The 24,841-nt window shown below is 61.5% G+C and overlaps 1 protein-coding gene across 3 annotated transcripts; it reads left to right on the forward strand.

The window, feature by feature from the left end:
• Positions 1-672: 672 nt before the first annotated feature.
• CTBP1 (C-terminal binding protein 1) lies at positions 673-23,452 on the forward strand. Of its 3 annotated transcripts, XM_033106018.1 has the most exons (10): positions 684-821; positions 8,517-8,712; positions 10,576-10,730; positions 17,404-17,548; positions 19,174-19,380; positions 20,137-20,351; positions 20,572-20,702; positions 21,334-21,461; positions 22,073-22,190; positions 22,572-23,452. In XM_033106018.1, the coding sequence occupies exons 2-10, from the start codon at positions 8,706-8,708 to the stop codon at positions 22,756-22,758; spliced, it is 1,293 nt and encodes a 430-aa protein (XP_032961909.1). In that variant the 5' UTR covers positions 684-821; positions 8,517-8,705; the 3' UTR covers positions 22,759-23,452. The 3 variants fall into 3 exon arrangements, with proteins under 3 accessions (XP_032961906.1, XP_032961907.1, XP_032961909.1); XM_033106015.1 differs by lacking the exon at positions 8,517-8,712 and having other exon boundaries at positions 673-821; XM_033106016.1 differs by lacking the exon at positions 8,517-8,712 and having other exon boundaries at positions 673-821; positions 22,575-23,452.
• The last annotated feature ends 1,389 nt before the right edge of the window (positions 23,453-24,841 follow it).

The raw sequence follows: 24,841 nt of genomic DNA on the forward strand, positions 1-24,841 counted from the left end.
GCCGGCCACCGCAGACGTCAGGGTGCCTGGGCCTGCGGCTCTGGCCTGCGGTTCCTCCGCATCACGGATCACCTCGTCTTGGGGACCGAAAACTCCCTTGAGGGCCGGGGTGCCCTCTGGACTTCTGGAACTAAGCACCAGTCACTCTCTAGGGCTGGGGTCGGTGTCCAAACAGGCTGGGGTGAGGACTCCGCTTCAGTCACCCCGGTCACCTCTCCGAGAGCCCCAGCCCAGGCCTGGGAAGCCCGTGTGCTCTGGCTTCAGTGTCTCAGAGCTGGTTCCCTTGCAGCAGACTAGGAAAGCTCGTCTAGGAACTTCCTGTCCAGGCCGCCTCGCCTGGGCAGGCGCAGCCCGGCGGCTGCGTGTGCGGGGCAGGCAGGTGTGCAGGTGCCTGAGCGGGGCAGGCGCGGCCAGCGGGAGTGAGCATCGAGGCCCGGCCTGGCAGATATTGGTGCAGGGCAGGTGCGGCGCGGGCAGCCTGGCTCCGGGAGGGGGCGGGCGGGGCGGGCGGGCGCGGCCTGCAGCCGCCCGCGTGGTGCTGCGCGGCGCCCGCGCCGGGAAACAGGAGGCCGCTGGGCCGGAAGCCCCGCCCGCGCGCGCGCGCCTGTCCCCGCCCGCCCGGTGGAGCGGCTGCTGGCGCGGCGCGGCGCTGCTCGGCACGGCGGCGCCCGGGCGCAGGCGAGCGGGCAGATCAGCGGACGGCGCCCAGGCCGCCCCAGGCGCCGGGCTCGCGGCGGAGCGCGCCGGACTCGTCGAGGCCCGCGGCCGCCCGCGCCTTTCAATGGGCAGCTCGCACTTGCTCAACAAGGGCCTGCCGCTCGGTAAGGCCGCGCGCGCGCATTTCCGGCCGCGGGGGCGGGGCGGCGGGCGGGGCCGCCGGCTTTGTGTGCGAGTGCGCGTGCGCGCCGGCGTCCGCGCGCCGCCGGGCCGGGGGCGGGACCGAGGGCGGGGCCGGGCCGGGGAGCTCCGAGCGCGTGCGCGGGCTGCTGTGTGCGAGTGCGCGTGCGCCGGCGCCGCCGTCACGCCCGCCGCCCGCGCAGGTGACACAAAGGGGCGCCGGACCCCGACCCTGTGGACCCTCGGCCCACCGGCCTATCGCATTCTGGCTCCGTGACTCCCAGTCGGACCCCCGGATCCTGGCTTCCCCAGACCCACGGTGCCCAGACCGCGGACCCGAGGGTCCCACTCCCCCGGACCTCCCGGCCCCACAGACCCCAGATCCCAGGCCCCGGGTTCCCGGTCCCCCACCAGACGCCCGGTTCCCCAGATCCCCGGTGCTCGACCCCGACCTCAGACGTGCGGTGCCCAGCGGGAGGGCCCTCGGCCCAGTGTGTCCTGCTTGGGCCACAGGTCTTGTGTCAGTGAGACGGGCTCCGCTGCTTCGTTTAAGTCACTTCCTGTTGTAAATACTCCCCCAGGGCTTCAGCGGGCGGGGGAATGTCACAGACTCGGGTGGCGCACGATGAGATCAACTACACGCAACTTGCTTTGAAAGAAATGAAAAGCTCTCGCGTGTCCTGAAGATGAACTGCGTTTTGGCCCAGTGGGGGCTCTGTCCCTGCCCTTGGGGGCTCCGCGGGCCTGTCTCCTGTGGAGGCGCCGGGGGCCGCCAGGGTCTGCTCGCCAGCCGGTGGCCAGGATGCGGATCTGCCTGGGACGGCGAAGCCCTTAAGCTGGAGGGTTTTCTGTGGGGACAGGCGCTCGGCAGGCGTTTCAGTGGTGCTTGCTTCTGCAGCCGGCTCTGTACGGCCTTTGGGATGTTCCGTCCGTTTCTAAAAATGTATAAAATTATAAGGTCTAGCTGGTGGGGAGGGCAGCCCTTCCCTCGGTGGCTTTCAGCGGGACAGCTAGGGCACAGTCCTGTGGCGTCCTCGTGGTCACAAAGGGGGGGCCAGGGGCCCCCACACAGCAGTGCGGCCAGAACTCAGCACACTGCACTCCCTTCCTTGAGCCAGTCGTTTCCACCTCAATAATTCAAGAGATTTGGACCCAGTTCTGTTTGTCACAAGGCACCTGCCCCCCTTGTGTTTGAAAGATGTCAGACAAGGGTCCTCGCTGGTCTCTGGGCAGCACGGGGGAGGGGAGCCCAGGGCCTGGGCCTGTGGGGGAGCAGGCTGGGTTGGGGACCCCCTCTGCTGGGAGCTGGCCTGATGGTGGCCCCATGCCTGCTTTCGCATCCTGCCCGGCTGCCGGTGGCCATCTTGCATGTGCTGCAATCCTTGTCAACTTCCAGCCAGCGTGGGCTGGGGCCTGCTCGTGGGAGGGGCTGTGCGGTCTGCACGTTCTCCTGCACCCTGTGCCGGGTCCGTCAGCCCCTGGCTTCCTCTTCCCAGCCCCCCTGCCCCTCGCGGTGCCCTTGGAGCCCACAGAGTTTGGCACTGGGGGCCTGTGGGAGGGAGGGGCTGTGACTGCACCTGAGCCAGTGGCTGGAGGCTGGAGCTTTCTCTGGCTGGTGCCCAGGCCTGCCCTCTGCCTGCCTGCTGAGAAGCCAGGGTGCTGTCTCTGGGATCCCCAAGGGACCAAGCCGCGGGAACCTGGCAGGGAGCCAGACCCTGCACAGTGATGCTCCCTGATAGGTCAGGACAGACCGACCTTCGGGTTGGGGGAGGGGAACCGCCACCACAGAGAGGTGCACAGCTTGCTTCTCCTCTGGTGAGCTGACTGAACTGCAGGGTCAGGTCGCAAATGGGGGCCCAGGGCCTTTTCTCCCCATTCTCCAGGACCCCTCCATTCTCCTCTTCAAAGTAGCAACTTCATTTGCATAAAAACATACTCAGCAGAAAGCCAGCCCCCAGCATGTGGAGCCCACCCACCCTTGCGAGCTCCTGTCACATAATCGGGGGACCTTAAATGTTTTCTGAGCAACCCCAGACACTAGTGAGCAGCTCTCTGTAGGAGAAGGCCTTTGGAGTTCAGAGGTAGGTCTGTCCTTGGCCCCCCACCAGTGCTTGGTGGGGGCTTCCTTTGGGCCAGCAGTCCCCAAGCAGAGTGTTGGGCCTTGATGGGACTTTTCTCTGCTGACGGTTTGTCACCTGTCCTTGGAGTTTCCTGTGTGAGCAGGCGCTGGGGATGTCCTGTTTGAGTAGCAGGGCCCAGCTCGTCAGTGCTGACACCTTTGGCCTCAGCCCTGCTGTTGCCGAGACCCCCTTCCAGGTGGGTCCTGTGGCTGACAGGGGCGTCAGAGGTGTGGCGTCCTGAGCTTTTTATCTGGTAACAGCTCTCCTAGAAGACTCAGTTTCCCCACTGGTGGCATGAAGGAGGACTGCTGGCCCTCACTCTGTGGGTCGCCTGGCTCAAAGCCCTGGGTGGCCCTGCCCCCAGGACAGGAACTCACACCCCAGGGCAGGGACCATCCCCTCCAGAAGCTGAGCTTCAGACCAGCCCATGGGCCACGCCCTAGCGTGGGCCTCCTGTGGCCGCCCCTATAGGCCCGGGTCTTGTGAGAGGAAACATCCATAATCCTGCAGACCTGGAAAACTCAGGGGCCTGTCACCACGCGGGACGACAAGGGGTGGCTCTTAGTGCTGTTGTGTCTGCCATGTCATCCTTAGGCAAGTGGTCCCTTGTGTCCCCTGTCAGCCCTGGAGCCAGGGTGGGGGAGGGTGACAACCTGATGGGACTGGAACCTGGGACCCTTCTGAAGGAATCCCAGCGGACCAGTTAATGGTGGGGCAGTGCTGCCACCCGAAGCGGGGCCCTTTTGGGACGCCCCAGGTGTGGACTGGCCTGCCGTGAGGCGGACAGGGTATCCACGGTGACTCGTCGGGCCGCCTGTCTGTGGTAGAGGCTGTGTCTCCAGCTGGCTGGCTGCTAACCGCAAGGTCCCTGAGTCTGACCCTCGAGCCCCTGCAGCAAGGCCTGGCCTTGGTGGAGGTGTCCCTCCGCGGGCCTCCGTGCAGCAGCTGGGAGCCGTGGCATTGTGACGACCTAGCATTCTTTGGGTGAGGATTGTGAGTGTGGGGCCCGAGCAGGTGGGGGTGGGCCAGTTACGGAGGAAGTGGGGACTCGGCCAGCTGCAAGGGGAGGCAGAGCCGCGGGGGGACGCCTCAGCCTGTGCCTAGGGCCTGGCGTGGCCCAAGTGGCATGGACAGGGATGGCCCAGTGTGGTTCTCAGCACCAGCGGGGTCTTCATGACACTGGTGCCAGGGACCTGTTGGGATTAGTCTGGGCGCTCGGTGCCTCCAGTGAGCCTGGAGCTTACCAGCTGTACCCTCTGGTCCCTCTGAGAGTGACTTTGGAGAGCCGTGTGGTGCCCGGATGCTGGCGGGAGCTGCCTCTGGGTGAGGGCCCGCCTGGGGCAGCCCCTGGGGCCTGCGGTCCCTTCCCTCACCCCGTTCGTTTCCTGTAAATCAGCAGTGTTGGGCCAGTTGTAGACTTGCTGGAAGATGACGGAGCTGCTGTGGCACGTCCATGTGCCCTGCATGTGCTCCTGCTGGTGTCTCCGGAGCGTGGTGCTTGAGTCACAGCTGAAGTGCCGACCACCCCTCCTGTCCCGCGCCACCTGCTGTGTGGTGAGCACATGGCACCAGTGTGTCATCCACCCGTCCTGGAGCTCTGTGCCGGCGTCAGTCGCATGCGTGTCGGGCCCGTCTGCTTCACCTCGTGGTCCTGCCTGACCCACTGCCAGTGTGGCCCAATAGCATGGGGACTAAAGGGCCTGGCACCCACCGGCTCGTCTATAGCTGCGCCTGCTCTGCATTCTGGCCACCTCGCTGAGTTCCTGGGGTACAGATGTGCAGTGCACATGGGGTCACGAGGCGCGTGTGGACACGGTGCACTTCAGGTGAGCTGGGGGTAGAGTGGGTGTGCATGTCGCCCTGGTCAGAATTCACTCACTGCCACGCGCCTGTTGGGCCCAAAGACACTTGTGTGGGCGCGCTAGGTGCAGGTGGCCCCACGGAAGCCCGGTGCTGGCAGAGCTAACACTCTGGCCTCACGGGGTCCTGACTGTTAACCAGCACACGTGGCTATCCCCGGCTGTCCCCAGGTGGGACACCAGAGTAGGGCAGGAGGTACTGGGAGGCCTGGGTGTGAGCTGGAAGGAGGTGAAGCCAGGAAGACGAGCAGGGAGCCTGGGAGTGCTGGGAAGCACAGGGGCAAAGCCGTGGGCAGGGCAGGTGTAGCACAGGGCAGGTGCAGCCACTCTAACGGCACCGCATCCCCCAGCCTGTGGGGGGACCGGGTGTAGGGAGAGTGGGATGGGTGAGGGCAGGCACTGGGGAAAACTGGAGAAGCCTTTGCACTCAGAGCCCCAGGTTGGGCTGACCAGGGGAGGGTCTCTAGGTACCTTCCAACCTTGGGCCAGCCTACTGCAAATGTGAGACGACCCGTTCGTGCTCCCTGCCGGCCCTGTTGCTGAGGGGACTGAGTCACTGCTTTGGGGAGTGGCCACTCACTCCCCAATATTGACCCCGACCAGGGTCGCCAAGCGGGCTGGGGTTGTCCCTTACTGAGGGTACGTTCTGAGAAATGCATTGTTAGGTGATTGCATCATTGGTGCACGTCACAGAGGCACTGACACGCGGACAGACAGTCCAACCTGCTGCACGCCTGGGCGACCAGCCTGGCTGTACAGAACAATCCCAGCTTAAACCAGCCCAAGAGAAAAGGATGCAGCCGAGAGCCATGGTACATGAGATGCAGGGACACAGGTGGACGTGGTGGACATAGAGTGGGGAGCCAGGGAGTACCCAGGACGTGGTCCCCGAGTCGTGCCCGCTGACCACAGGCCGTGGTCCCACAGCCGCCTCCCGCTCTGTTTACATCCGGGCCCTTCCTGTCTGTGCCATGGGCTGGGCTGGGCTGGCCTGGCCCTCTGCTGCCTCCCGTGTCCGCATGGCCCTTGTGTCATTATTTTGAGCACTGGAATCACAGGGCTTCTACTTGGGTGATTTCTGAAATGAGGCGAGGTTAGCCTTCTCGCCGTGAACGTCCCCTCAGCACTGGAGTGGAAGGTGCGTGTGATCGGTCACGTGGGCCCGTTAGCTCAGGCGCGGTTGGAGGGTCGAGCTCCCGCATTGCACGCCACGGCTGGACTTGGCTCACATCCCCCGGCCTGGCAGACGTCCTGTGTGCAGGCACCGAGGCTTGTGGGGCATCGGGCTGGGCGGTGAGAGCCCCGCGCCCTGGCTGTCTGCACACTGGGCCCGGGGGTCTCCACGCCCTGTGCAGGCTGGCCTTTGAGCCCAAGCCCTCCGGCCGCTTCCCTCTGCTTGGAGACTTGGGCCAGGCGTCAGCAAAGCAGATTTTCCTTTTGAAACTGTTTTCACATACAGGTTAACAGGGGGCACCCAAGGAAGCTGGTCCTCCCCCAGGGCTACATGGATGCTCGGGACCTGTGTGCAGTGCCAACATGTCACTCACGTGTGCTGCTGAGCCCTGAGCCCCTCGGAGAGCAGGGACCCTCTATGCTGAGTGAAGGCCGCGCTGACCCGCCAGGCTGGCTGGTTGGCCACGTGGCCCCGGTTGCCTGGAGGGGGCGCTGCCTCTGCTTTGGAGCGGGTGGCAAGTCTGGGAGCGCAGGAAGAGACAGGGGCTCTGCATTCGTTAGCCTGGGGCTGCTGGTCTTTCGGGGTCTGTGGCCCTGTCAGGCCCCCACCACAGGCCATCGGCAAGAGGGAGGAGCATGGCTGTCCCGGGAGGAGGCCGGGCTGTGCACGGGCTGCTGGGAGGTGCAGGCCTGGGGCCCAGAGGAAGCCCCGCTGAGCCGGCCGAGACCTGGGGCTCATTCGGCTGCCGGGGTCATCACCTGACAGAGGCCGGAGTCCTGTGTCCTTGGGGGGCACCGTGCTGCCCCAGGCCCATCTTGTGGAGATCAGGGTGGGGTGAGGCCTGCCCCCGGGCCAGCACCGCTCTGCTTTGACCACCCGGTGCCTCCCCCAGCCCCCGCCACCTGCTGCCCGGTAGTGAGGGGCCAAGGACCATCGCTGAGGGCCCCTGGAACTTCTCTGGGGTGAGCACTGTCACGGAGCAGCCCCCAGGAGGTCATGTCTAGGTTTGTGGGGTGACAGCTTAGGGCTGTAACTGAGTACCTGGTTTATGCAACGAAGTTAAATCAAAGGAGTGTCTGTCATTTGTAAAGTGAAAACAGTCAATTTCCTGTGTCTTGTATTTTCTTGAGCCGAGTGTGGCTGTGTGTGTGTCTGGTGAGCTCAGGGCATCCTGTCCTTCGGTGGAGCCACTGTCCTGGCGGCTTGACCTCAAGCACACATCCAGAGTGGGTGTGGCGGGGACAGGCGTGCTGATTCTGGGTGGGATGGTGACAGCCGCAGTGCCCGTCCTGGACCCGCTGCCTGCCTGCCCAGAAGAGCTCTTGGCTGTTACTGATGGGGGACAGAGAGAAGGGGCTCTGGTGCCCGCAGCTGAGGGACGGTCCCACCTCCCTGCAGCAGAGGGGGTACCAGTCTGGCCAGCACTAGTTCGCGGTGATACAGGATCCAGGTGTGGGGGGTCTGGTCTGGCCAAGGCAGGGGGCCTCAGTGTATATGGCTGCCTGGGACTAAGAAGGGAGCTTGGTGTCTGCTGGAGGTCTGGTGTCTGGGACCCCTTCCTCCAGCTGTGTGGCTCCAACGCCCTCTGCCACGGCCTGGCACTGCCCACCGTGGGGAGAAAGGCCTGAGTCCCCCACTTCATTGGCGGGGAGCCATGCACCATGTTCCCTGTGGCCAGGCGTCCCCAGCCACCTGGGAGCCAGCAATGAGGGGTCAGTGTGCGTGTGACCCCAAGAGGGAATTGAGGGGAGAAACTTCCAGACATCGAGGCCACTGGAAGGTGACAGCCCCCAGCAGCACACCCTAGACCTGCGGGGGGCAGTTGGCTGGCTTGGCAATGGCTTCTTGAGCCGGCCTTACGAGCCTGGGCCTGGGTGGGGGCTGTGCGTGTCTGAGGGCCTGTCCCTGGCTGCGGTGCGGTCAGCCACCTGGTGTCTGTGATGGCAGCTCCTACTCAGTCTGATGTCCGGCCACCTGTCAGGTCAGCACTTTGGGGAGAGCTGTGTCTGAACTCAGGTCCTGTTCTGGGGGGGCACAGCTGGTACTTATGCTGGCCTGGGGAAGCCCCACTTTGGGGTCTGCAACCCCTCCGCCTGGTGGCCTCATTGGAAGTCCACTCTCCCTGTCCAGTCACAGAGACCCAGGAAGCTATTGGCAACATGAGATAGAAGCTTCCAGAACCGGCTGCAGACCGCTCCCAGTGCACTCCTGTCCTTGCTCCTAGTGACCTGGCCTCCTGGTTTGGGGCATTGGTAGTGCCTAGGTGGGGCCAGAGCCCCGTGGTGGGTCCCAGATACATAGCGGCGACGCGGGCCTGGGCCCTCAGGATAAGCCTCTCGCCGTGTACCCGTCCGTCACTCCCACGCAGGGGTAGGGCTCTGGTTCCAGGCTGGGCCAGCCCCACGGCAGCAGGCGTTGGGATCAAGGATGCAGTGGGAAGCTTTGCCTTCGAGGAACTTCTGGAGTTTGTGAGTCCTAGCCAACCCTCGATGGTGTATTAATGTGTCTCTTGTGTTTAATTTTTAGTCAGACTCTGACCCCGGCACAGGCTTCAGTGGTCGCTGTGGATCAGGAGCCTAGGAGCTTTGGTTCGAGACAATTAAAGACGTGGGCTGAGGATCCAGTGACAGGACGCGGTTCTGCCTGGGGATTCTGAAGATAGAACGCTTTGAAAAGTCGAATTCATGGTCGCGGAAGCTGAGCCCATAGTAGGCAATGTCAGGTTGGTAGGGGCTCCTGGAGTGCGAAGCTGCTCGAGCCCGTCCCTCGGAAGCAGGCGCTGCACCTGAGAGCACAGTGGCACTGTCCCCAGTCCAGGGCGGCCTGCGTGTGCCCCGGGTCAGGACACTGATGTGACTGGGTTTCTGCATTTCTGGAAAAGACGCCCGATGCCTGGTTGTTGGTGGTAGAGCGGGCGCAGGCCTCACTTTTGCCGCCGTGGTTGGTTTTCGTCAAGAGGTTCCCTTGGGGGGTTCCTCAGGCCCCAGATGGGGACCTGCTATCCCTGCCGGCCACCCAGCTCACAGGCCAGCATCACGTTTGTTGTGGTCGTTCTCATGTGAACTCAGGACTGGGTGAGAATCTTGCTGCCAAGACCTGTTCCTGCACCAACCTCGTGGTCGCAAAGCCTGGTGCCCCCTGGGGAAGGGTGGACCGGTGGCCAGAGGGCCCTGGCACTGGCTGGGGCAGCCGGTGGCATTTCCCATCGGCTTCTCACCAAGTCACCGTGTCTTCTCCAGCCTATGTCCTCACCAGTCCCAGCGGGGCCTCCCAGCGTCTTCAGGTCCCACTGGGCAGCAGTGTCCCTCTGCCACCTGCTCTCTGCCTGAGGTCACTGGGGACCCTGAACTTAGTTCACGTGGACTGATCGATGTGTATTTGTTAGGAATTGAAGCCGAGGAATGCTGAAAGTAGGCGCTTATCAATTCACTTACAAACAGCAATGACTGACCCCTTACACACAGAAAGAAAGCAGACTTAAATGAAAAATGACTGTTCTCCACGTGCAGCTGTAGAGACGGGTGGCACTGCGCGTGTTTGCATGGCTCTGCTGTCCTGCTGACAGCACGTCCTCGCCATGCCCAGTGACAGACCGCGTGACACATGGAGGGCGAGCCTGGAAGCGCAGTGCTCGCTCGGAGGGATGAGGGGGTGACCTGAGACCTGAGGTGAGGTCTGGCCTTGCGGACCCCGCACTGAGGCTGATGGCGTCTCCATGTCTTTGCTGTTGCGAAAGCGGTGGGCGAGCGGCGCGCCCGCAGGATGACTGGCCGTCACGGCGGCTGGGGTGCCCACAGTCACCCTGCTTCTCGGTCCTCATCCTGCGCGCAGTGGCTGCCTGCGCACTGGCCGGTCATGCCGAGGGGCCATGTGGGCATCCCCTGCGTGTTTTTCCCAAGGCCGTGGGGATGGATGGGGCTGGTACAACCCAGCACGGGGCACAGGAAGCACCTGGCAGCTGCTGTCCTGAGTGCCACCTGAGAGAAGCCTGTCCCCGCCTTGGCCCACAGTGAGGCGCAGTGGCCCTCGCTCTGGGAAGGAGCTGGTTTCAGTGATTCTGTATCCTCGTGTTGTGGGAACACGGGCTGTGCTGCGTTCCAGGGTTCTCGGCCTTTGTGCCTCTCACCCTTTGGCATACACCATTGCAGTGCGAGTCACACCAGGCCCCGGGAGGTGCTCCCTGTGGGGGTTCTGGGCAGGAACGACATGGGGTGCCGTCCTCATTGCGTGAGGGTGTGCACATTTCAGTGTTGAAATGGTGATGAGCCTGCAGGGCTGCAGGGACCTGCCCTCCCACCACAGGCCGTCTCGGGGGCCCTGCGCCCTGCGCTCTGCGGGGGGTGGTGCTGGTCACCATGTCTGTGACTCAGGCATCTGTTGCCGTGGCAGACACGAGTTTGTTTTCCATTTTTCCTGCTTATTTTTAACTTACTTTCGACAATGATCCAGGTGACTGCACATTTAGCATAGAGTGTTCCCAGGGGTCAGCTGTGTTCGGCCCTGATGTCGGCGGCAGGGGCAGTGGGTTTTGCTGGGGGGCGGGGTGCTGCGGCGGAAGGCTGAGCATCCACTTCTGTCATTGCAGGCGTCCGACCTCCGATCATGAATGGGCCCCTGCACCCCAGGCCCCTGGTGGCGCTGCTCGACGGCCGGGACTGCACGGTGGAGATGCCCATCCTGAAGGACGTGGCCACGGTGGCCTTCTGTGACGCACAGTCCACACAGGAGATCCATGAGAAGGTAGCCGCATGCAGAGTGCTCGAGGGATGGGGCGGGGGGCGGGGCCGGGAGCAAGAGCGGAGAAATTCAGCAGGACTGTCACCGGCACCCGGCCTGTCAGGAGGTGGCTTCTTGAATCATCTCCATTATCTCCAGCTTTTTCTGAGAAAGTAGAGCCTGGGGATGTGGATGCAGTAAACGGTAGTGGAAGCTGATGGGTTGTGCCCTCCTGGTCAGCATGGGTGGCCTCAGCAGTTGCCCAGGAACCTGTAGTCAAGCCATTTGCAGGTTTGGGCAGCTCTCACAATTCGCGTCTGCTCAGGAGGTGACAGGGTCCCCACGATGTGAAGTATGTTAACCTGGCCTTCTGTTTGTAGTCACAGCCAACTAAGTCCTTCAGGACAACCTTTCCACTGAGACAGGTGAAGAAACTTTGGAAAGGTTTGGAAAAAGCTCATAGCATCTGAGAGGCCGGACTCAGCAGGGATGGACAGGCCCTGGCAGTGTGGGCCCAGCCTGTCTGCTATCCTGGAAGAGGTGGCTTTTGGCAGCCTTCTTGAGGACGGGACCCTGCTGACTACCCCTAGTTTGGGTTGAGACCCTGGAGAAAAGATGGACTGGAACCAGATGCGCCCTCGACAATGCGCCATCCAGCCTGTTGCCATTGGCATCGAGCCTTGAGCTTGGGTCGTGGGCAACCCCGCACCGCCGTGTCCCAGGCAGAAACCAATGGAACAGTCCTTTTAGGAGGAGGATACCATAGGCCTCCAATTACTTCTATAAGTCTTTTTCTAGTGCAGTGTCTTCCCCTAGTCACAGATGACCAGGCAGAGGAGGAACGAGAAATGTGAGCGTAAACCAGCAGGAAGGACTGCAGGAGTCCCCAGGGCCAGGGGACGGTTGTGGCCAGTCATAGCCAAAGAGAAAACCAAGCTTGAAAATTTGACAAGGAACTGATAACCATGAAAAGTGACAGCAGATTTGGGTGAACATTTGAGAGGCTCTAGAGCTGAAGAGTAGCAAAGCTGAAAGTGACAATTCCCTGGGTAAGAAGGGGGACAAGATGAGGACATGGAGGGGTGGGGGTCGGGGCCGCCAAGTGGCGTCATTGTGCTTCTAAGGGAAACCTCGGAACGAGGGAGGGGACAGGCCAGAAGCAGCACGTGCTGGGCAGCGGTGATAGTCCCCAGAGCCAATGGAGCCGACGGTTGCGAGGTGAGGAACGTGCGGTGGTGCTTGGCAGAGCCATGGGTAGCCGGGAAACGCCTGTGGTTTCCTGCAGAGCTGAGCACGCGCCTGTCACACACCCACATGGTCACTTGGTATTTTTTCGAGAAATGAAGCTCATGTCCACAGAAAAGCCAGCACACGGGTGTTCACAGCGGCTTTGTCCTGATGGCTGGACTGTAAAGAAGCCGATGGCTGAGCAGGGCGGTGAAGGGCGGAGGGCTGACCTGCATTCCGCAGCAAGAGCTGGGCAGCGCTGGGCCGTGGCTGTGTGCTCCTGCTCCCCGGTGAGCGTGGGGTGGGGACAAAGCTGCCGGCGGCTCAGGTGGGATGCACACAGCTGAAGCGCGAACGTGTGGGTGGTGACAGGCAGTCCTCTGTCCTGGGTCCTGTTGTGGTGACTCGTCAAGTGACATGTAAAATTACATAGAGCTGCCAGCACACACATGTGTAAGGAAAAGATGGGGAAGTGGGCCAGGTGTCCATGCGCCCTGGTCACGTGCGAGGCTGTCCCTGAGGGAGCTGGCGAGGGCACAGGAACCCTCTGTACGATTTTGTCAGCTTGCGGTGAGTCTTAAACTATTTCAAACTGAAAAAAAATTTCTAAAAATACCAATATATGGAATGAAAAAGAGTGCAGGTAGAAGTTTCTAAAAATCATAAGCAATATTAAAACAAGTTTTGCCAATAAATTTGAATACTAAGACAAAACAGATGGTTTCTTCTAAAATTGTGATGTACCAAACCACCTACCCGAGCTAATATAAAACCCAAATGAGTAAGTTGACACCCCAGGGAGGGGCAGGGCAGACTCCACCCCCACCCCAGGACACAGGCCGATGGACTCACAGCCCCCCTCAGCCCTCCAGTCACCCGACCTGCTCAGGAAGCACAGCCACTGGCCTGGCGCGGGACACACTGCCCCCAGGGACAGCCTGATGCCTGGGGCGGTGTCCTCAGGTCTGACGCCGCTCCTGGCTGCAGTGAGCAGCGGGCAGTGAGATGCCAATACTGAGACCTGGGAAGAGCCTGGGAGTTGCTGCTGTGAGGACTCGCAGCTTAGCAGAGAGTCCGGGAGGACAAAGGCTCAGACCCTGGGTAGCACTGCACAGCGGCCTGCAGCAGTGTCACCCTCTGCAGTGGACAGTCCTGGACGAGCACCTCCTTAGGACAGTCCTTGCCTAAGCCTTGCCGCCAGGGTGGTCCCGTGACGAAGTCCAACAAGTGAGAGGGAAGCAGGATGCACTTCGTCTCCCCTTCCTGCTGGCTGGAGACCAGATGTGACGGCCGGAACTTGGGCAGCCAACTGGAACGTGCAGGGAAGCCACTTACCAGGGATGGCAGAGCAGCAGCACAGGAGTCCAGACGTGAGGCCCCACGTGGAGCTGAACTGCGGCCCGGGCCCCCCGTCTGTAGGCTGTGGCGTGGGCGGGGCCCAGTGGCTGTGGCCGACCTCACTGTTGATCAGGGATTTCTGTCTCGTCACAGCTCACTGCATGTTGACATTATCTCAGTGTTACAGAAGGAGACGTGTTATCGCCATAACATGGTGAAGAACTTCTAGAGCTAAGTGCAGACTCCATGCCCCTCCTGCCAGCCCAGGATGAGTGTCGGGGCCCCACCCGAGTTCCCAATCGCACCAACGCTGGGGGTAGGGACGTTACCTACAAAGAGACAAGAATCAGACCAGCCCCACACTGGGTGCTCTTAACGCTTCTGGGGAAAAAGATTTTCAACCAGACTGCACCTCCGAGCGAACGGCTAATCCAGGGGCAGAGGCAGGTTTGCTGTCACTCTTGGAAAGCTCCTTAAAGACGGGCACCCATGAAGTCGGAGGCAAACGTGAAAAAGGAAGACTCGGTGCTTCTGTCACGTTGGCTGGTGGGGGCCATCCCTCCTCCCCGGGGGGAGCAGCCTGCCAGGAGCAGGCGCAAGGGGTGCTGGGTGGCACTTATGCTGGTGGGGGTGCTGTCGGAAGTAAAGCGCCCTGTCCCGGAAGGAAGGTGCTGTGGCTGTGTGAGAAATGAGATGAAAGTCCCGGGAAAACAAACAGGCTTCGGAGGGTGGCTGCTGGGCAGGCAGTGAGTGGACGGGACACAGACCCCGAAACAGCCCCACCTGGGGGACCCAGGGAAGTGCGAAGTGGCTTTCAGGCTCTGGGCAAAGGACTGCGGAGCCCGTGTGGAGAGCATCAGAGGAACCTGGGAGGGAGGGGTGTGCTCACTACCGGAGCGCAGGACAGACGCGGGCGAAGTTCTCCAGACAGCGGCGGTTTGGTTGGAAGGCAGGCACAGCCAAGAGCAGAAGAAATGAGATGTGAAGCAGGTGAGAGAGAGAGTGGGTGTTTGCCGAACGTGTAGCAGCAAAATGTTGACAGTAAAAGAACTAATGCTCCGATTCCACAGGAAAAAGATAAATTGGCAGAAAATGGGCAAAGGAGGGGGCTTTTGACCCAAAACAGCTCCTGCAGGAAGCAGGTGACACTGTCCCCATGCCCAGATGCTCAGGGTACCCTACGCAGCGGGAATACTTGCAAGATGGGACTCAGCTGTGGGGCTTCCTGAAGAATGCCCCTCCTGGGCACTTGATGCAATGCCCGGGCCCTCGCCGCCATTTGCAACCATGAAAGGGAGTCCAGAAGACCTGTAGGAAGAGAGGATCTGGTGGCTGGACGGCGCGGCCGAGGGGGCCTCCTGGGCCAGGGTGGGGTGCCCGCTGAGCAGTGTTCACATTCCTGCTGAGATGCTTCCCCTGGTACCATGGCACTGAAAAATATGCTCAATAGAAAAAAGACGTGGACACAAAAGTAGTAATTTATCAAGAAACACTTGTGGGCAACTCTCACTCAGAGATGCAAATTAAAGCTAAAACAACAGACGACAACTTGCATCCGTCACATGGAGCATCTTAAGCTGAGTGCCTGGTGGTGCCAGTGGGTCCTGCAGGATGAGTCATCTGGATGCGCTGAAAGCAGTTCCCAAGCCCTCAGGAGGGTTCTCCAGTCCACCTACTCGTTTCCGTTTCAAAGAACATGTCTTCAAGGAGATAAACATAACGCAGGTTTTCACTGCAGCACAGCCCACGCTGGAAGCAGCCCGAGCGCCCTGACAGTGGGAGTGTCCACACCAGCCGTGGGCCATCCACACTGGGATGGAGCCCAAGACACAGTCACGATGTGAAGACTTTACTGCCAGAGCTAAATGCTCAGGATTAGAAGTGAGCTGCCCCATGCGCACGGGCTAGTCGGTCTGACCACCGCACGCTCAGCAAGGGGCCCACGTGTTCACCTGCCCAGGCCACAGACCAGGGCTCCCCTCTGCTGCCTCCATCTCTGCAACCTGTCAGTGTTGAGGCTGGGCTGTGCTCCTCACGCCCACTCCGTGCAGCCACCTGTCACTTGTGCATGGCTGTGCCTGTCCATAGTGGACACCCCCAGATCTCTGTACCCTCCACGACACCCCTGGCTCTCGTGGCCACTCCACTGCCAGGCCACACAGCACATAGAGGCCAGAGGGGTCTTGCTGGGGTCCTCCCCCCCATGGCCCCCGCTGTGTCCACCTCCCCTTGCGCTCCTGGTTAATCTCCTCTGCCTCTCACGGGCACTGGCTCCTGCTCCCATCACACGCAGAACCTCGCCCTGTTCACTCCAGGTCAGGCCAAGTCCAGGCCCCAGAGGGGTGTGTGCCTGTGGGACCTCGATGCCCTCCCAGGAGGCCAGGGAGAGATGTTAGGACATGGGCAGTGAACCAGCCTGTTGAGTCACGTGTCCACTCAGCAGCTTCCTGGCTTCCAGGAGGGGGATTAGTTGGTCTTCAGTGTGGGAGCAGAGGCAGGTCCACTCCCCTCATCAGCAAAGTCCAGGCAGGCCCCTCTGCCCTGCCTCTCAGCCATCTCTGCCTCGGCTGTGTCCTCCAGGCTGCCTCAGAGGAAACCGTCTGTATCTATTCTGGGTGGCCGGCCATGTCAGCTAAAACGGAGGCTGTTGCCATAGGAGGGGCCGACATGGGCAGTTAGCAGGCTCAGTGTAGTGCTTGCGTCCCACACATTCACCCAATTGGCCCGAAGTCCAGGCTTTCCCCTCAGCTCACACGGAGTGCCTTGGGTCCAGCCAGCTGTGCACAGTGAGTCTCGGCCTCCCTTGTCCATGAGACCCAGGGTCAGCACAGGAAGCTCAGTCTGGAGGAGGAGAGGGGGGCAGACACAGCAGTCATGGGTTCCCATCGGCCACTGCGTTTCAGTGACTCTGAGATGTCCTTGATTACAAGGCCCACTGGTCTGCCCCACTGGGGAAGAACAACCCTGTCCTCCAACTATGACACGTGGGTTACATCCTGTCTCTGGCCTTTCCAGGAGGGGGGCTCCAGTGCCATGGTCCCCCTTGGTCTTGAAGATTGGATACTGGGGGTCCTCTGCCCCTGCCCCCCTCGCATCTGGTGGTTGCCAGAGCGTGTTCCTGCAGACCCGACAGCAGCTCACCACCCCCCTGAGACACAAGTCCCCACAGAGCCAGGCGCCCCAGGAACCAGGTGCACTGGCTGCTGGGCCTGCGCAGGCTGGGGGCGCAGACGTGGGGTCCGATGTCTGCGAGCTCGGCTGAGGCCCAGTGGGCAGTTTTACAAGAAAAGTAGTGTGTCCATACATACGTGTCACCGAACTCTCGGGAGACGCAGGGACTGACCCACCTGGACCTGTGGGCTTCATGGGGAGCGGCCTTGCCAGGCCATGTGACACCACTGGGCAGGGAGGGCTGTGCTGGAGACCCAAGGCCATGTCGCTGGGTCCCGTGCTGACTGCGCTGCCCTGCACGCCCGCAACCCCCACAGCCACACTCCCGAGGGGCAGACCGCGCCCTGAGGCCCAGCTGGCCCCTGGGGCCCCTCGCTGGCCTGTGCACATGGCCACACAGAGCCCAGTCCAGTCCGGCCGGACCACACCTCCACGGACTGACCTGACGGCCCAGCCTTCCGTGTGGTCAGGACAAGCAAGCAACTCGGCGTATGTGTCATCCCTCCGTGTGTGGGATGAGCACGATCCTTTACAGAGTTTGTTTTGGCGTGGGTTGCTGTGATTTCTGCAGCTTTATTCGTGGCTCCTCGTGGCAGTGCGGGGTTGCTCCTGTTCTGGTGGCGGTTTCCCAAGGGCCCTGCAGCTCTCTGCCCCACGGGCATGGTCTGGGGTTTGTTCAGACTCATCCTCCCAGTGCTCAGCATTTAACACCTATCTTAGCAGCTGGTGCCCATGCCCTCCTGCGGTGCATTTTCTCAGTGCCCTTTCTGTGCTGGCGGGAGGCAGGGAGCCCAGGTTTCTGTGATGAGGCGGAGCTGATGGTCAGTGGGTGGGAGCAGGTGGCTGAACCCCCGAGAGCCGTTAGCTGGCGAGGAGGCTGCAGGGTCCTCGGACGCACCAGCCAGCACTGGGCTGGCTGGGGCCTCGCCCTGGCACTGACCCCGCGCTGCCCGCACTGCAGGTGCTGAACGAGGCGGTGGGCGCGCTCATGTACCACACCATCACGCTGACCCGGGACGACCTGGAGAAGTTCAAGGCCCTCCGGATAATCGTCCGCATCGGCAGCGGCTTTGACAACGTGGACGTCAAGTCTGCTGGTGACTTAGGTAGGAGGGCTCCGTGTCCTGCAGCTTCCGGTCACTTCTCCTGGGCGTGCCCTTGGGCATTTGTGTTGTCTGTTGATTTTACTGTATTTACAACGAGGAGCGCCCTCTGCAGCCGTCGGCGTGGCTGAAGGTGACGTGTGCACTGGCTTCAGTGGATGTGCAGTGGCTGTGGCCCCATGCAGTTCCCCTCTGGGAAGGTCATGGTCACAGGTCACAGCAGCTGTCCTCAGAACACTGCCCGGGGCCCGTGTCCTCTGTCTTGCGGGCAGATGGCACTCTGATCTCAGCTTCTCGGGCAGCTGGCACCCCTGCCTGCGGCTGAGGGGAAGGACGTCAGCTCCAGCTGGCATCCAGCGCGTCCCATTGAGTTGCACACGTCCCTGCCCACGAGACAGAGTGGGAAAGGCAGTTATGTTGTGAGTTAGGATCTGCATGAGTGTGTGCACATGTGCATGTGTGGCTACATGCGTACACGTGTGACTCACACTGAAACAAGCAGCTTTGGACTGCACTGTCCTAGGCACAGTCTCCTGTTTCCTCAACGTTCTGTCCTCTTTCCAGCCTTCTGTGCTGGTCGCAGCCCAGTGAGGCGAGGCCATACCCTTGCCAGGGCGGTGTAGGCGCACACCAGCGCTGCCCGTCCCCTGGTGCCGCTGGAGGAACGGGGGTCAGATGGCTCAGTGTATGCCTGCTGCAAATCAGGCAGTGTTTGACCTCATCCTGGGCAAGCCCCTCGTGCCCACCGCCAACTTGCACGACCAAGGCCTGTCACCCCCCACTGTCACCTATCTCAGGCAGTACTCCCAGAAGGTGCCTGCAGTGTCAGGCTGTGGCCTGGGCACTCTGCGAGCCGGGGGTCCTCTGGGCCTCAACTCTGTGCACTGAGCTGGCCCTCAGTTTCTTGGTTTCACGGGCTGGATTCTGTTTCAGTAGGGACAGTCTGGGCAGTGCCATGCGGTCATCCGTCAAGGCCTGGCCCGTGAGGACGTGGAAGTCCCCAGGACCTGTTCTAACTTCAGGCTGCACTTGTTCCCAAATCTAATGGAAGGAACAGCTTGGTTCCCATTCAGTCTCCCCTGAGCCCCTCCCTGACTCTTGCATTTCAGAAGGAGCAGAGTTGTTTTGGGGGGGCAGGAGGACCCTGGGTCCTCATGTGCAGCCCTGTTTGTGTGTCGGGCACCACCTGGCCACCAAGTGCCTCCTCGTCAGCGGGAGACACGAATATAATCATGCAAGCTGTTGGGGACAAGTGTGAAAGGGGCTGGGGCTTGGGGCAGAGGTAGGGTACAAAAGGAGGGCTAGGGCCATCTTGGGGCGCGAGCTCAGGAGCAGCATCAGCTCACGGTGGGAGCCAGCCATGATGTGCATGGGCCTGGCCACGTGGAGGAAAATGGGGCACCAGGGCTCGGCCTGGAGAAGCCTGAGCTAGCTCCTTTTCCAGGGCCACTGTGCTGCTGTAGTGACTCCTGTGGAGGGGACTACGGGGCCGAGAGAATGGGGGCGGTGGGGGCTGTGTTTGTTTTGTAGCCTCCCTGGATGGCCCTGGGACTCGTCCTCTGGCCTTTCATGGGTAAAGCGCCAAGGATGGGCTTCGGTGACGGCCCACGCATGTCTTGTGTCCCCAGGTATCGCTGTCTGCAATGTGCCGGCGGCGTCTGTGGAGGAAACTGCTGACTCCACCATGTGCCACATCCTCAACCTGTACCGCAGGACCACCTGGCTGCACCAGGCGCTGCGGGAAGGCACGCGGGTCCAGAGCGTCGAGCAGATCCGAGAGGTGGCTTCCGGAGCTGCCAGGATCCGTGGGGAGACCTTGGGCATCATCGGACTAGGTGTGTCACCCTCTGCCTCTCCCTCTGCGTGGGCTCAGTGGACAGTGAGGCCACCGACCATGTGCTGCAGGACGGCCCCCCCCGCCTGGGGACAGCATGGGGAGGGGGAGCCCTGCCAGGGGCTGTGCTGGCCCGTCTGCCCCAGGAACACTAGGCACGGGCCATGTGCACACAGACGTCACACAGGTGCCCCAGGGTCACGCACAGGCTGTCACACACGCACACCCTGCCGTCCTCCCCCCACACTGTGGTGATAGCTGAGTGGACATGGCCTTCAGGTGAGGGCTGGAGGCCCTGGGGTCTTTTTCCCACCTTGCCTGGCAGGGCTTGTCACCACCAGCTGCCCTGGCTAGAGGGGTTGCTCACGCCCCCACCGTGCACCTATGCATCCTTTCGGTCACCCTCTTCCTCACTCCTGGGCCAGAGAATGCTCTGGGTCTAGCACACAGTGGGGAGAAGCGTGACCCACAGCCCCCGTCCTGTACACTGCCCGAGTGTCCACTGAGCGTCCATCTGCGCTCCTGGGGATTCCTCCAGCCCTGTCTGAAGCCCTGTCCACTGTTTGGCTGGGTGGGGGGGTCCCAGGGCTCCGCCTGCCCTGGTGGCCCCACATTCAGCACAGGAGGAAGACACCTTGCGGCCCAGAGGGCTTTGCTCCCACCCTGAGTGGTGTGTGTGCACGCGTCACCCTGGGCAGGCTGGGCGGCTGAGGCAGGGAAGGGGCCGCAGCTGCGGTGACACCAGTCTCCCCGACAGGTCGCGTGGGGCAGGCGGTGGCACTGCGGGCCAAGGCCTTTGGCTTCAGCGTGCTCTTCTACGATCCCTACCTGCCGGATGGCACAGAGCGGGCGCTGGGGCTGCAGAGGGTGGGCACCCTGCAGGACCTGCTGTTCCACAGCGACTGCGTGACCCTCCACTGCGGCCTCAACGAGCACAACCACCACCTCATCAACGACTTCACCGTCAAGCAGGTGGGAACGGGGCCGGGTGTCCTGCTCCAGCCAGTGGTCCTCCAGGTGGGGTGGGGGCCACATAGGCCTGAGCCTTCAGCCGGCCTCGGGGAGCTGGCAGAGCCCGAGGAAGGGTGGGCCTGGCCAGGAGTGGCCAATGACCATGTCTCTGCCTGGCTGTCCGCCCGGGCGGTGGGTATGAGGCCTGTTACTTACTCTCGGCGCCATCTGTGTCTTCCAGATGAGACAAGGGGCCTTCCTGGTGAACACGGCCCGGGGTGGCCTGGTGGATGAGAAGGCATTGGCCCAGGCCCTGAAGGAGGGCCGGATACGTGGCGCAGCCCTGGACGTGCATGAGTCGGAGCCCTTCAGGTGCCTCCTGGCGGCAGCCCGGGTGGTCCCGGGCCAGGCACTTGCCCCAGCTCACGCCCCATGCCAGCCGTACCCATGGAGAGGCCCCCATGCCCACATGCATCTCCAGGCCCCGGCCCTAGGCAGCCAGCGGTCCAGGGCACGGGCGTACGCAGGCTCTGTGTCCAGCCCACAGTCGTGCTCCAGGTGGACCTTCTTCCTGGGGCCCGGCCAAGTCTTGGTAGACAGGCGTCCACTGCAGGGTAGCCAGCACCTGACAGGGACGGGGAGGGGCTCAGAGCTGCTGCACTCCTGCTCAGCGCCCAGGCACCGTGTTGATGGCTTGCCCTGGTGTGCAAGACTGCTGGCCCCCACGTGGCCACATCCAGAGGCCCCAGGGCAGCAGGTGGCCTGGGTGGGTCTCCTGCCCAGAGGCTGCAGTGGTGCCAGGAGGGCCTGGGGTCTGAGAGCCCGCAGGTGGGCCAGGGCAGGCCCCCCAGCCAAAGCCCCTCCCCGCTGCCACCAGTAGCCCGTGTGCAGGTTGACCACGTGGGGGGCCCACCAGAGGGGTGTGGGGGTGGTTCCAGGCAAGCGTAAGTGCCCTCGCCCCGCCCAGGCCACGGCACTCTGACCTGCGCTGTGCTGTCCATAGTTTCAGCCAGGGTCCCCTGAAGGACGCCCCCAACCTGATCTGCACCCCGCACGCAGCCTGGTACAGCGAGCAGGCGTCCATCGAGATGCGTGAGGAGGCGGCCCGGGAGATCCGGAGAGCCATCACAGGTGTGATGCTGGGGACGCCGGGTGGGTGGCAGGGTCCCTTTGGAGGTGAGCAGTCATCAAGAAGCTGGAGGGAGGCGCTGCATCCTTTTCATTTAGCCAAGTCCATTCCGCAGTGACTCGCGGGCAGGGAGTGGGGACAGGCCTGCCCTGAGCCAGCATCACAACTGAAGCAGACCCCAAACACAGAGGTCAGCCCTGGTGTTAGTGGTGACACAGCCAAGCTGACCCTCAGGTCGAGCAGGTGTAGCACCGCCTTCCTCACTCGTGTCATTTGCCCACGGGGGGTTTCAGCACGTGTGTCACTTGCCCAGCTTGCGCCCCATGCCAGCCGTGCACTTGTCAGACTGCATTTGTCAGCCTCCTGGGTGGGGCCCCGTCCTCTGCTCACTCACACCCCCAGGCCTAGCAGCCCATGGAGCTGAGGCCACTGAGCCCAGAGGGTGACTGCCCAGACACACGGGACCTCAGGAGGGCGGGGGAGGCACAGCCCGGGTCCCTGCAGCCTGCGCTGCTGTGGGGGGCAGCCCGTGTTCTCCGTGAGCCGCCACCCTCCTCGGGCCCCTGAGTGGCAGCTGTTTAACAGCGCTGCCCTGTCCACTCCTGACCTCCAGGCCGGGTCCCTGACAGCCTGAAGAACTGTGTCAACAAGGACCACCTGACAGCGGCCACCCACTGGGCCAGCATGGACCCAGCTGTTGTGCACCCTGAGCTCAACGGGGCTGCCTACAGGTGAGCAGGCGGACCAGGGTGACAGCGGGGTCAGGGAGGCCTGTGATGGCTGCAGGGGGGCAGGGGTCCAGCCTGGCTCTCAGGCCTAGACGTGTGCACTCACGTGGGCCCCAGTGGACGCAGAGGGTTGGGGTGTTAGAGCCCCAGCAGGGGTGGTTTTCCAAGCCTGGTGGACACAAGACCACATGAGTGGAGGCAACGCTAGGAGCAGGGGTGCGGGGTATGTGGGAGGGGGAGGCAGGGCCGGGACAGGTGCCTGCGGCCTTAGGGAGCAGCCCCCTGCGCTCCTGGGCCCCTGCACTCAGTGATGCGGCTCCAGAAGGGGGCCCAGCCCAGGGTCCCCCTGCCGGCTGTCCTCACAGGCTGTCCCTCCTCTCCCAGCAGGTACCCCCCTGGTGTGGTGGGCGTGGCCCCCAGCGGCATCCCGGCCGCAGTCGAAGGCATTGTCCCCAGTGCCATGTCCTTGTCCCACGGCCTGCCCCCCGTGTCCCACCCGCCCCACGCCCCTTCTCCCGGCCAAACCGTCAAGCCCGAGGCGGATAGAGACCATGCGAGTGACCAGTTGTAGCGCGGACGGAGCTCGGAGCCTCGGCGCGGGCGGGGCCACGCCCTCGGACAGGCGTGTGGAGGAGGCACCCGGGCGGCTGGCGCTCCACAGACTGTCCAGGCGCCTGGCGGTGAGGCGGCGTGGCCTCCGCCACGTAGTCCCGTCCCGAGGGCCGGCGCTGCTGTGTCCTGTGCGTCCTCGTTAAGCAAAAGAAGTTAGTAGTTAATTCTATCATGAATGTTCTTGTCTGTGCACAGTCTTTAGAACATCACAGAGGATTTGTTTGCTTAGCTGTCAACAAAAAGAAAACCTGGGGAGCATCAGCAGGTCACTTTCAGGTTATTTTTTCCTTTTGTACGTTGGAACGTGCCCGGAGAGGCAGCTGGCAAACTTCTCAGGACAATGAACCCTTCCCGTTTTTCTTTCTATGCCACACAGTGCATTGTTTTTTCTACCTGCTTGTCTTATTTTTAGAATAATTTAGAAAACAAAACAAGGCTGTCTTTCCTCATTTTGGCATGAACCCCTTGTTCCAAACGGAGACGGCTCGCAAGCGGCCAGAAGGGCGTGCTGCAGCCCTGGCCGCGGCGCCTGTCCTGGGGCTGCGCGGTGCCGTCCTGCTGATGTGGTAGCTAGCAATACTTTGGTTAAATCATGTTTGTGACTGTAACCATTTGTATGAATTATTTTAAAGAAATAAAAATCCCAGAGAGCCGGCGTGCCCAGTGTCTGTCTTAGCGGCTCCGTCTCACAAAACACTGCCAGGTCTCCGTTCTGGCTCTAGTGGACTCGGGGGCCAGAGCAGGCAGCCCCGGACGCGCATGTGTGTGGATGTGGGCGGTGGTCCCTGTGACCTGGACCGCAGGGGCGCAGTGAGCGGGCAGACGGTGCCGCGCGGGCTCTCCTCAGCACTCTTCCCTCAGGCGTGCCTGTGACCTGGAAGGAGAGTAGAGACTGGCCCCACACTTGCAGACCGTGCTCCACAAGAGGGGCTGCTCCCACAGCTGGGCAAAGCTGGTTTGTCCTCTGCAAACGACAGCCGCGGGTTGTTCCTGAGTGCAGGGCCCTCGGAAGCCCCGTTGGTGCCCACCAGCAAGCCCTGTGCACGTGGCCACGACTCGAGCCTGTGCCTGCCGGTCCATCTACTGGACAGGGTCCCTGGGCAGATGGCGGCAGCAGCCCCACAGCCCCAAGCCACCACCTGTGGTGCCAGGGGGGCACCTCTGAGGTTGGACACTTCTGCCCCCTTCAGTCTCATGCTTCATGGTGTACACCCTTTAGTGCTCTTTCCAGCACGGCTCTGCTGGTGGAAACACTCCACAAACACCTACTTGTGGGAAACTTAGGGAGAAAATACCTTATTTTGTCCCCACTCCACACACGTCATTCTGTCGTCTCTCAGCCTCTGTCCTTGAGAGCTTGGCAGTCTCCCCACTGCTGCTTTCAGAGTCCTCTCACTGAGCTCCTGTCTGCTGGTGGGTCTGTTTCAGTTATTCCAGAACTCACAGCACTTCATGAATTGGTGAATTTGTATCTTTACTCATTTCTGGAAACTTCTCAGCCTTCTGTCTTCACTTGTTTTCCCTTTATTCTCCATTTTCCCCTTCAGGGATCCTGAATGGCAGTAAAATATATCATATAAAACTGGAAAATAGCTAAAGTGATTAACTTAGAAGAAAACTGAAAGACTGGGGTACAAATATTAGAAAAGAATAAAGGCTTAATAAAGAAATTAGGATAAATCTATATGTATCTGAAGCAACCAGCAAAGGAATGACAAAATAAAATTTAAAACCATGGACAGAAACAAGATACATAAGGTTGGAATTAATCAAAGAGAAAAACATAGGAGAGAGGACCAACAAATTCAATAGCTGGTTCTTTGAAAAAGTTAGTAAAATTGAACAACTCTGTCAGATACAGAAAGAGAAGTACAACCATTATCAGGAGCAAAAGGACAATCTTCACAGTTCCTGAGGTTGCTGAAATGACAGGAGACAGTGAACAACTTTATGCTGACAATTTAGAAGAACTGGAAAAAAAGCACCTGCCCAAAACTGACACAAAACGTGCAAGGCTGGCCCGCTGTGGGGACGCTGTGTGA

Source organism: Rhinolophus ferrumequinum, chromosome 5 (assembly GCF_004115265.2).
Source record: "Rhinolophus ferrumequinum isolate MPI-CBG mRhiFer1 chromosome 5, mRhiFer1_v1.p, whole genome shotgun sequence".
In the NCBI taxonomy this organism is placed as follows: Eukaryota; Metazoa; Chordata; class Mammalia; order Chiroptera; family Rhinolophidae; genus Rhinolophus; species Rhinolophus ferrumequinum.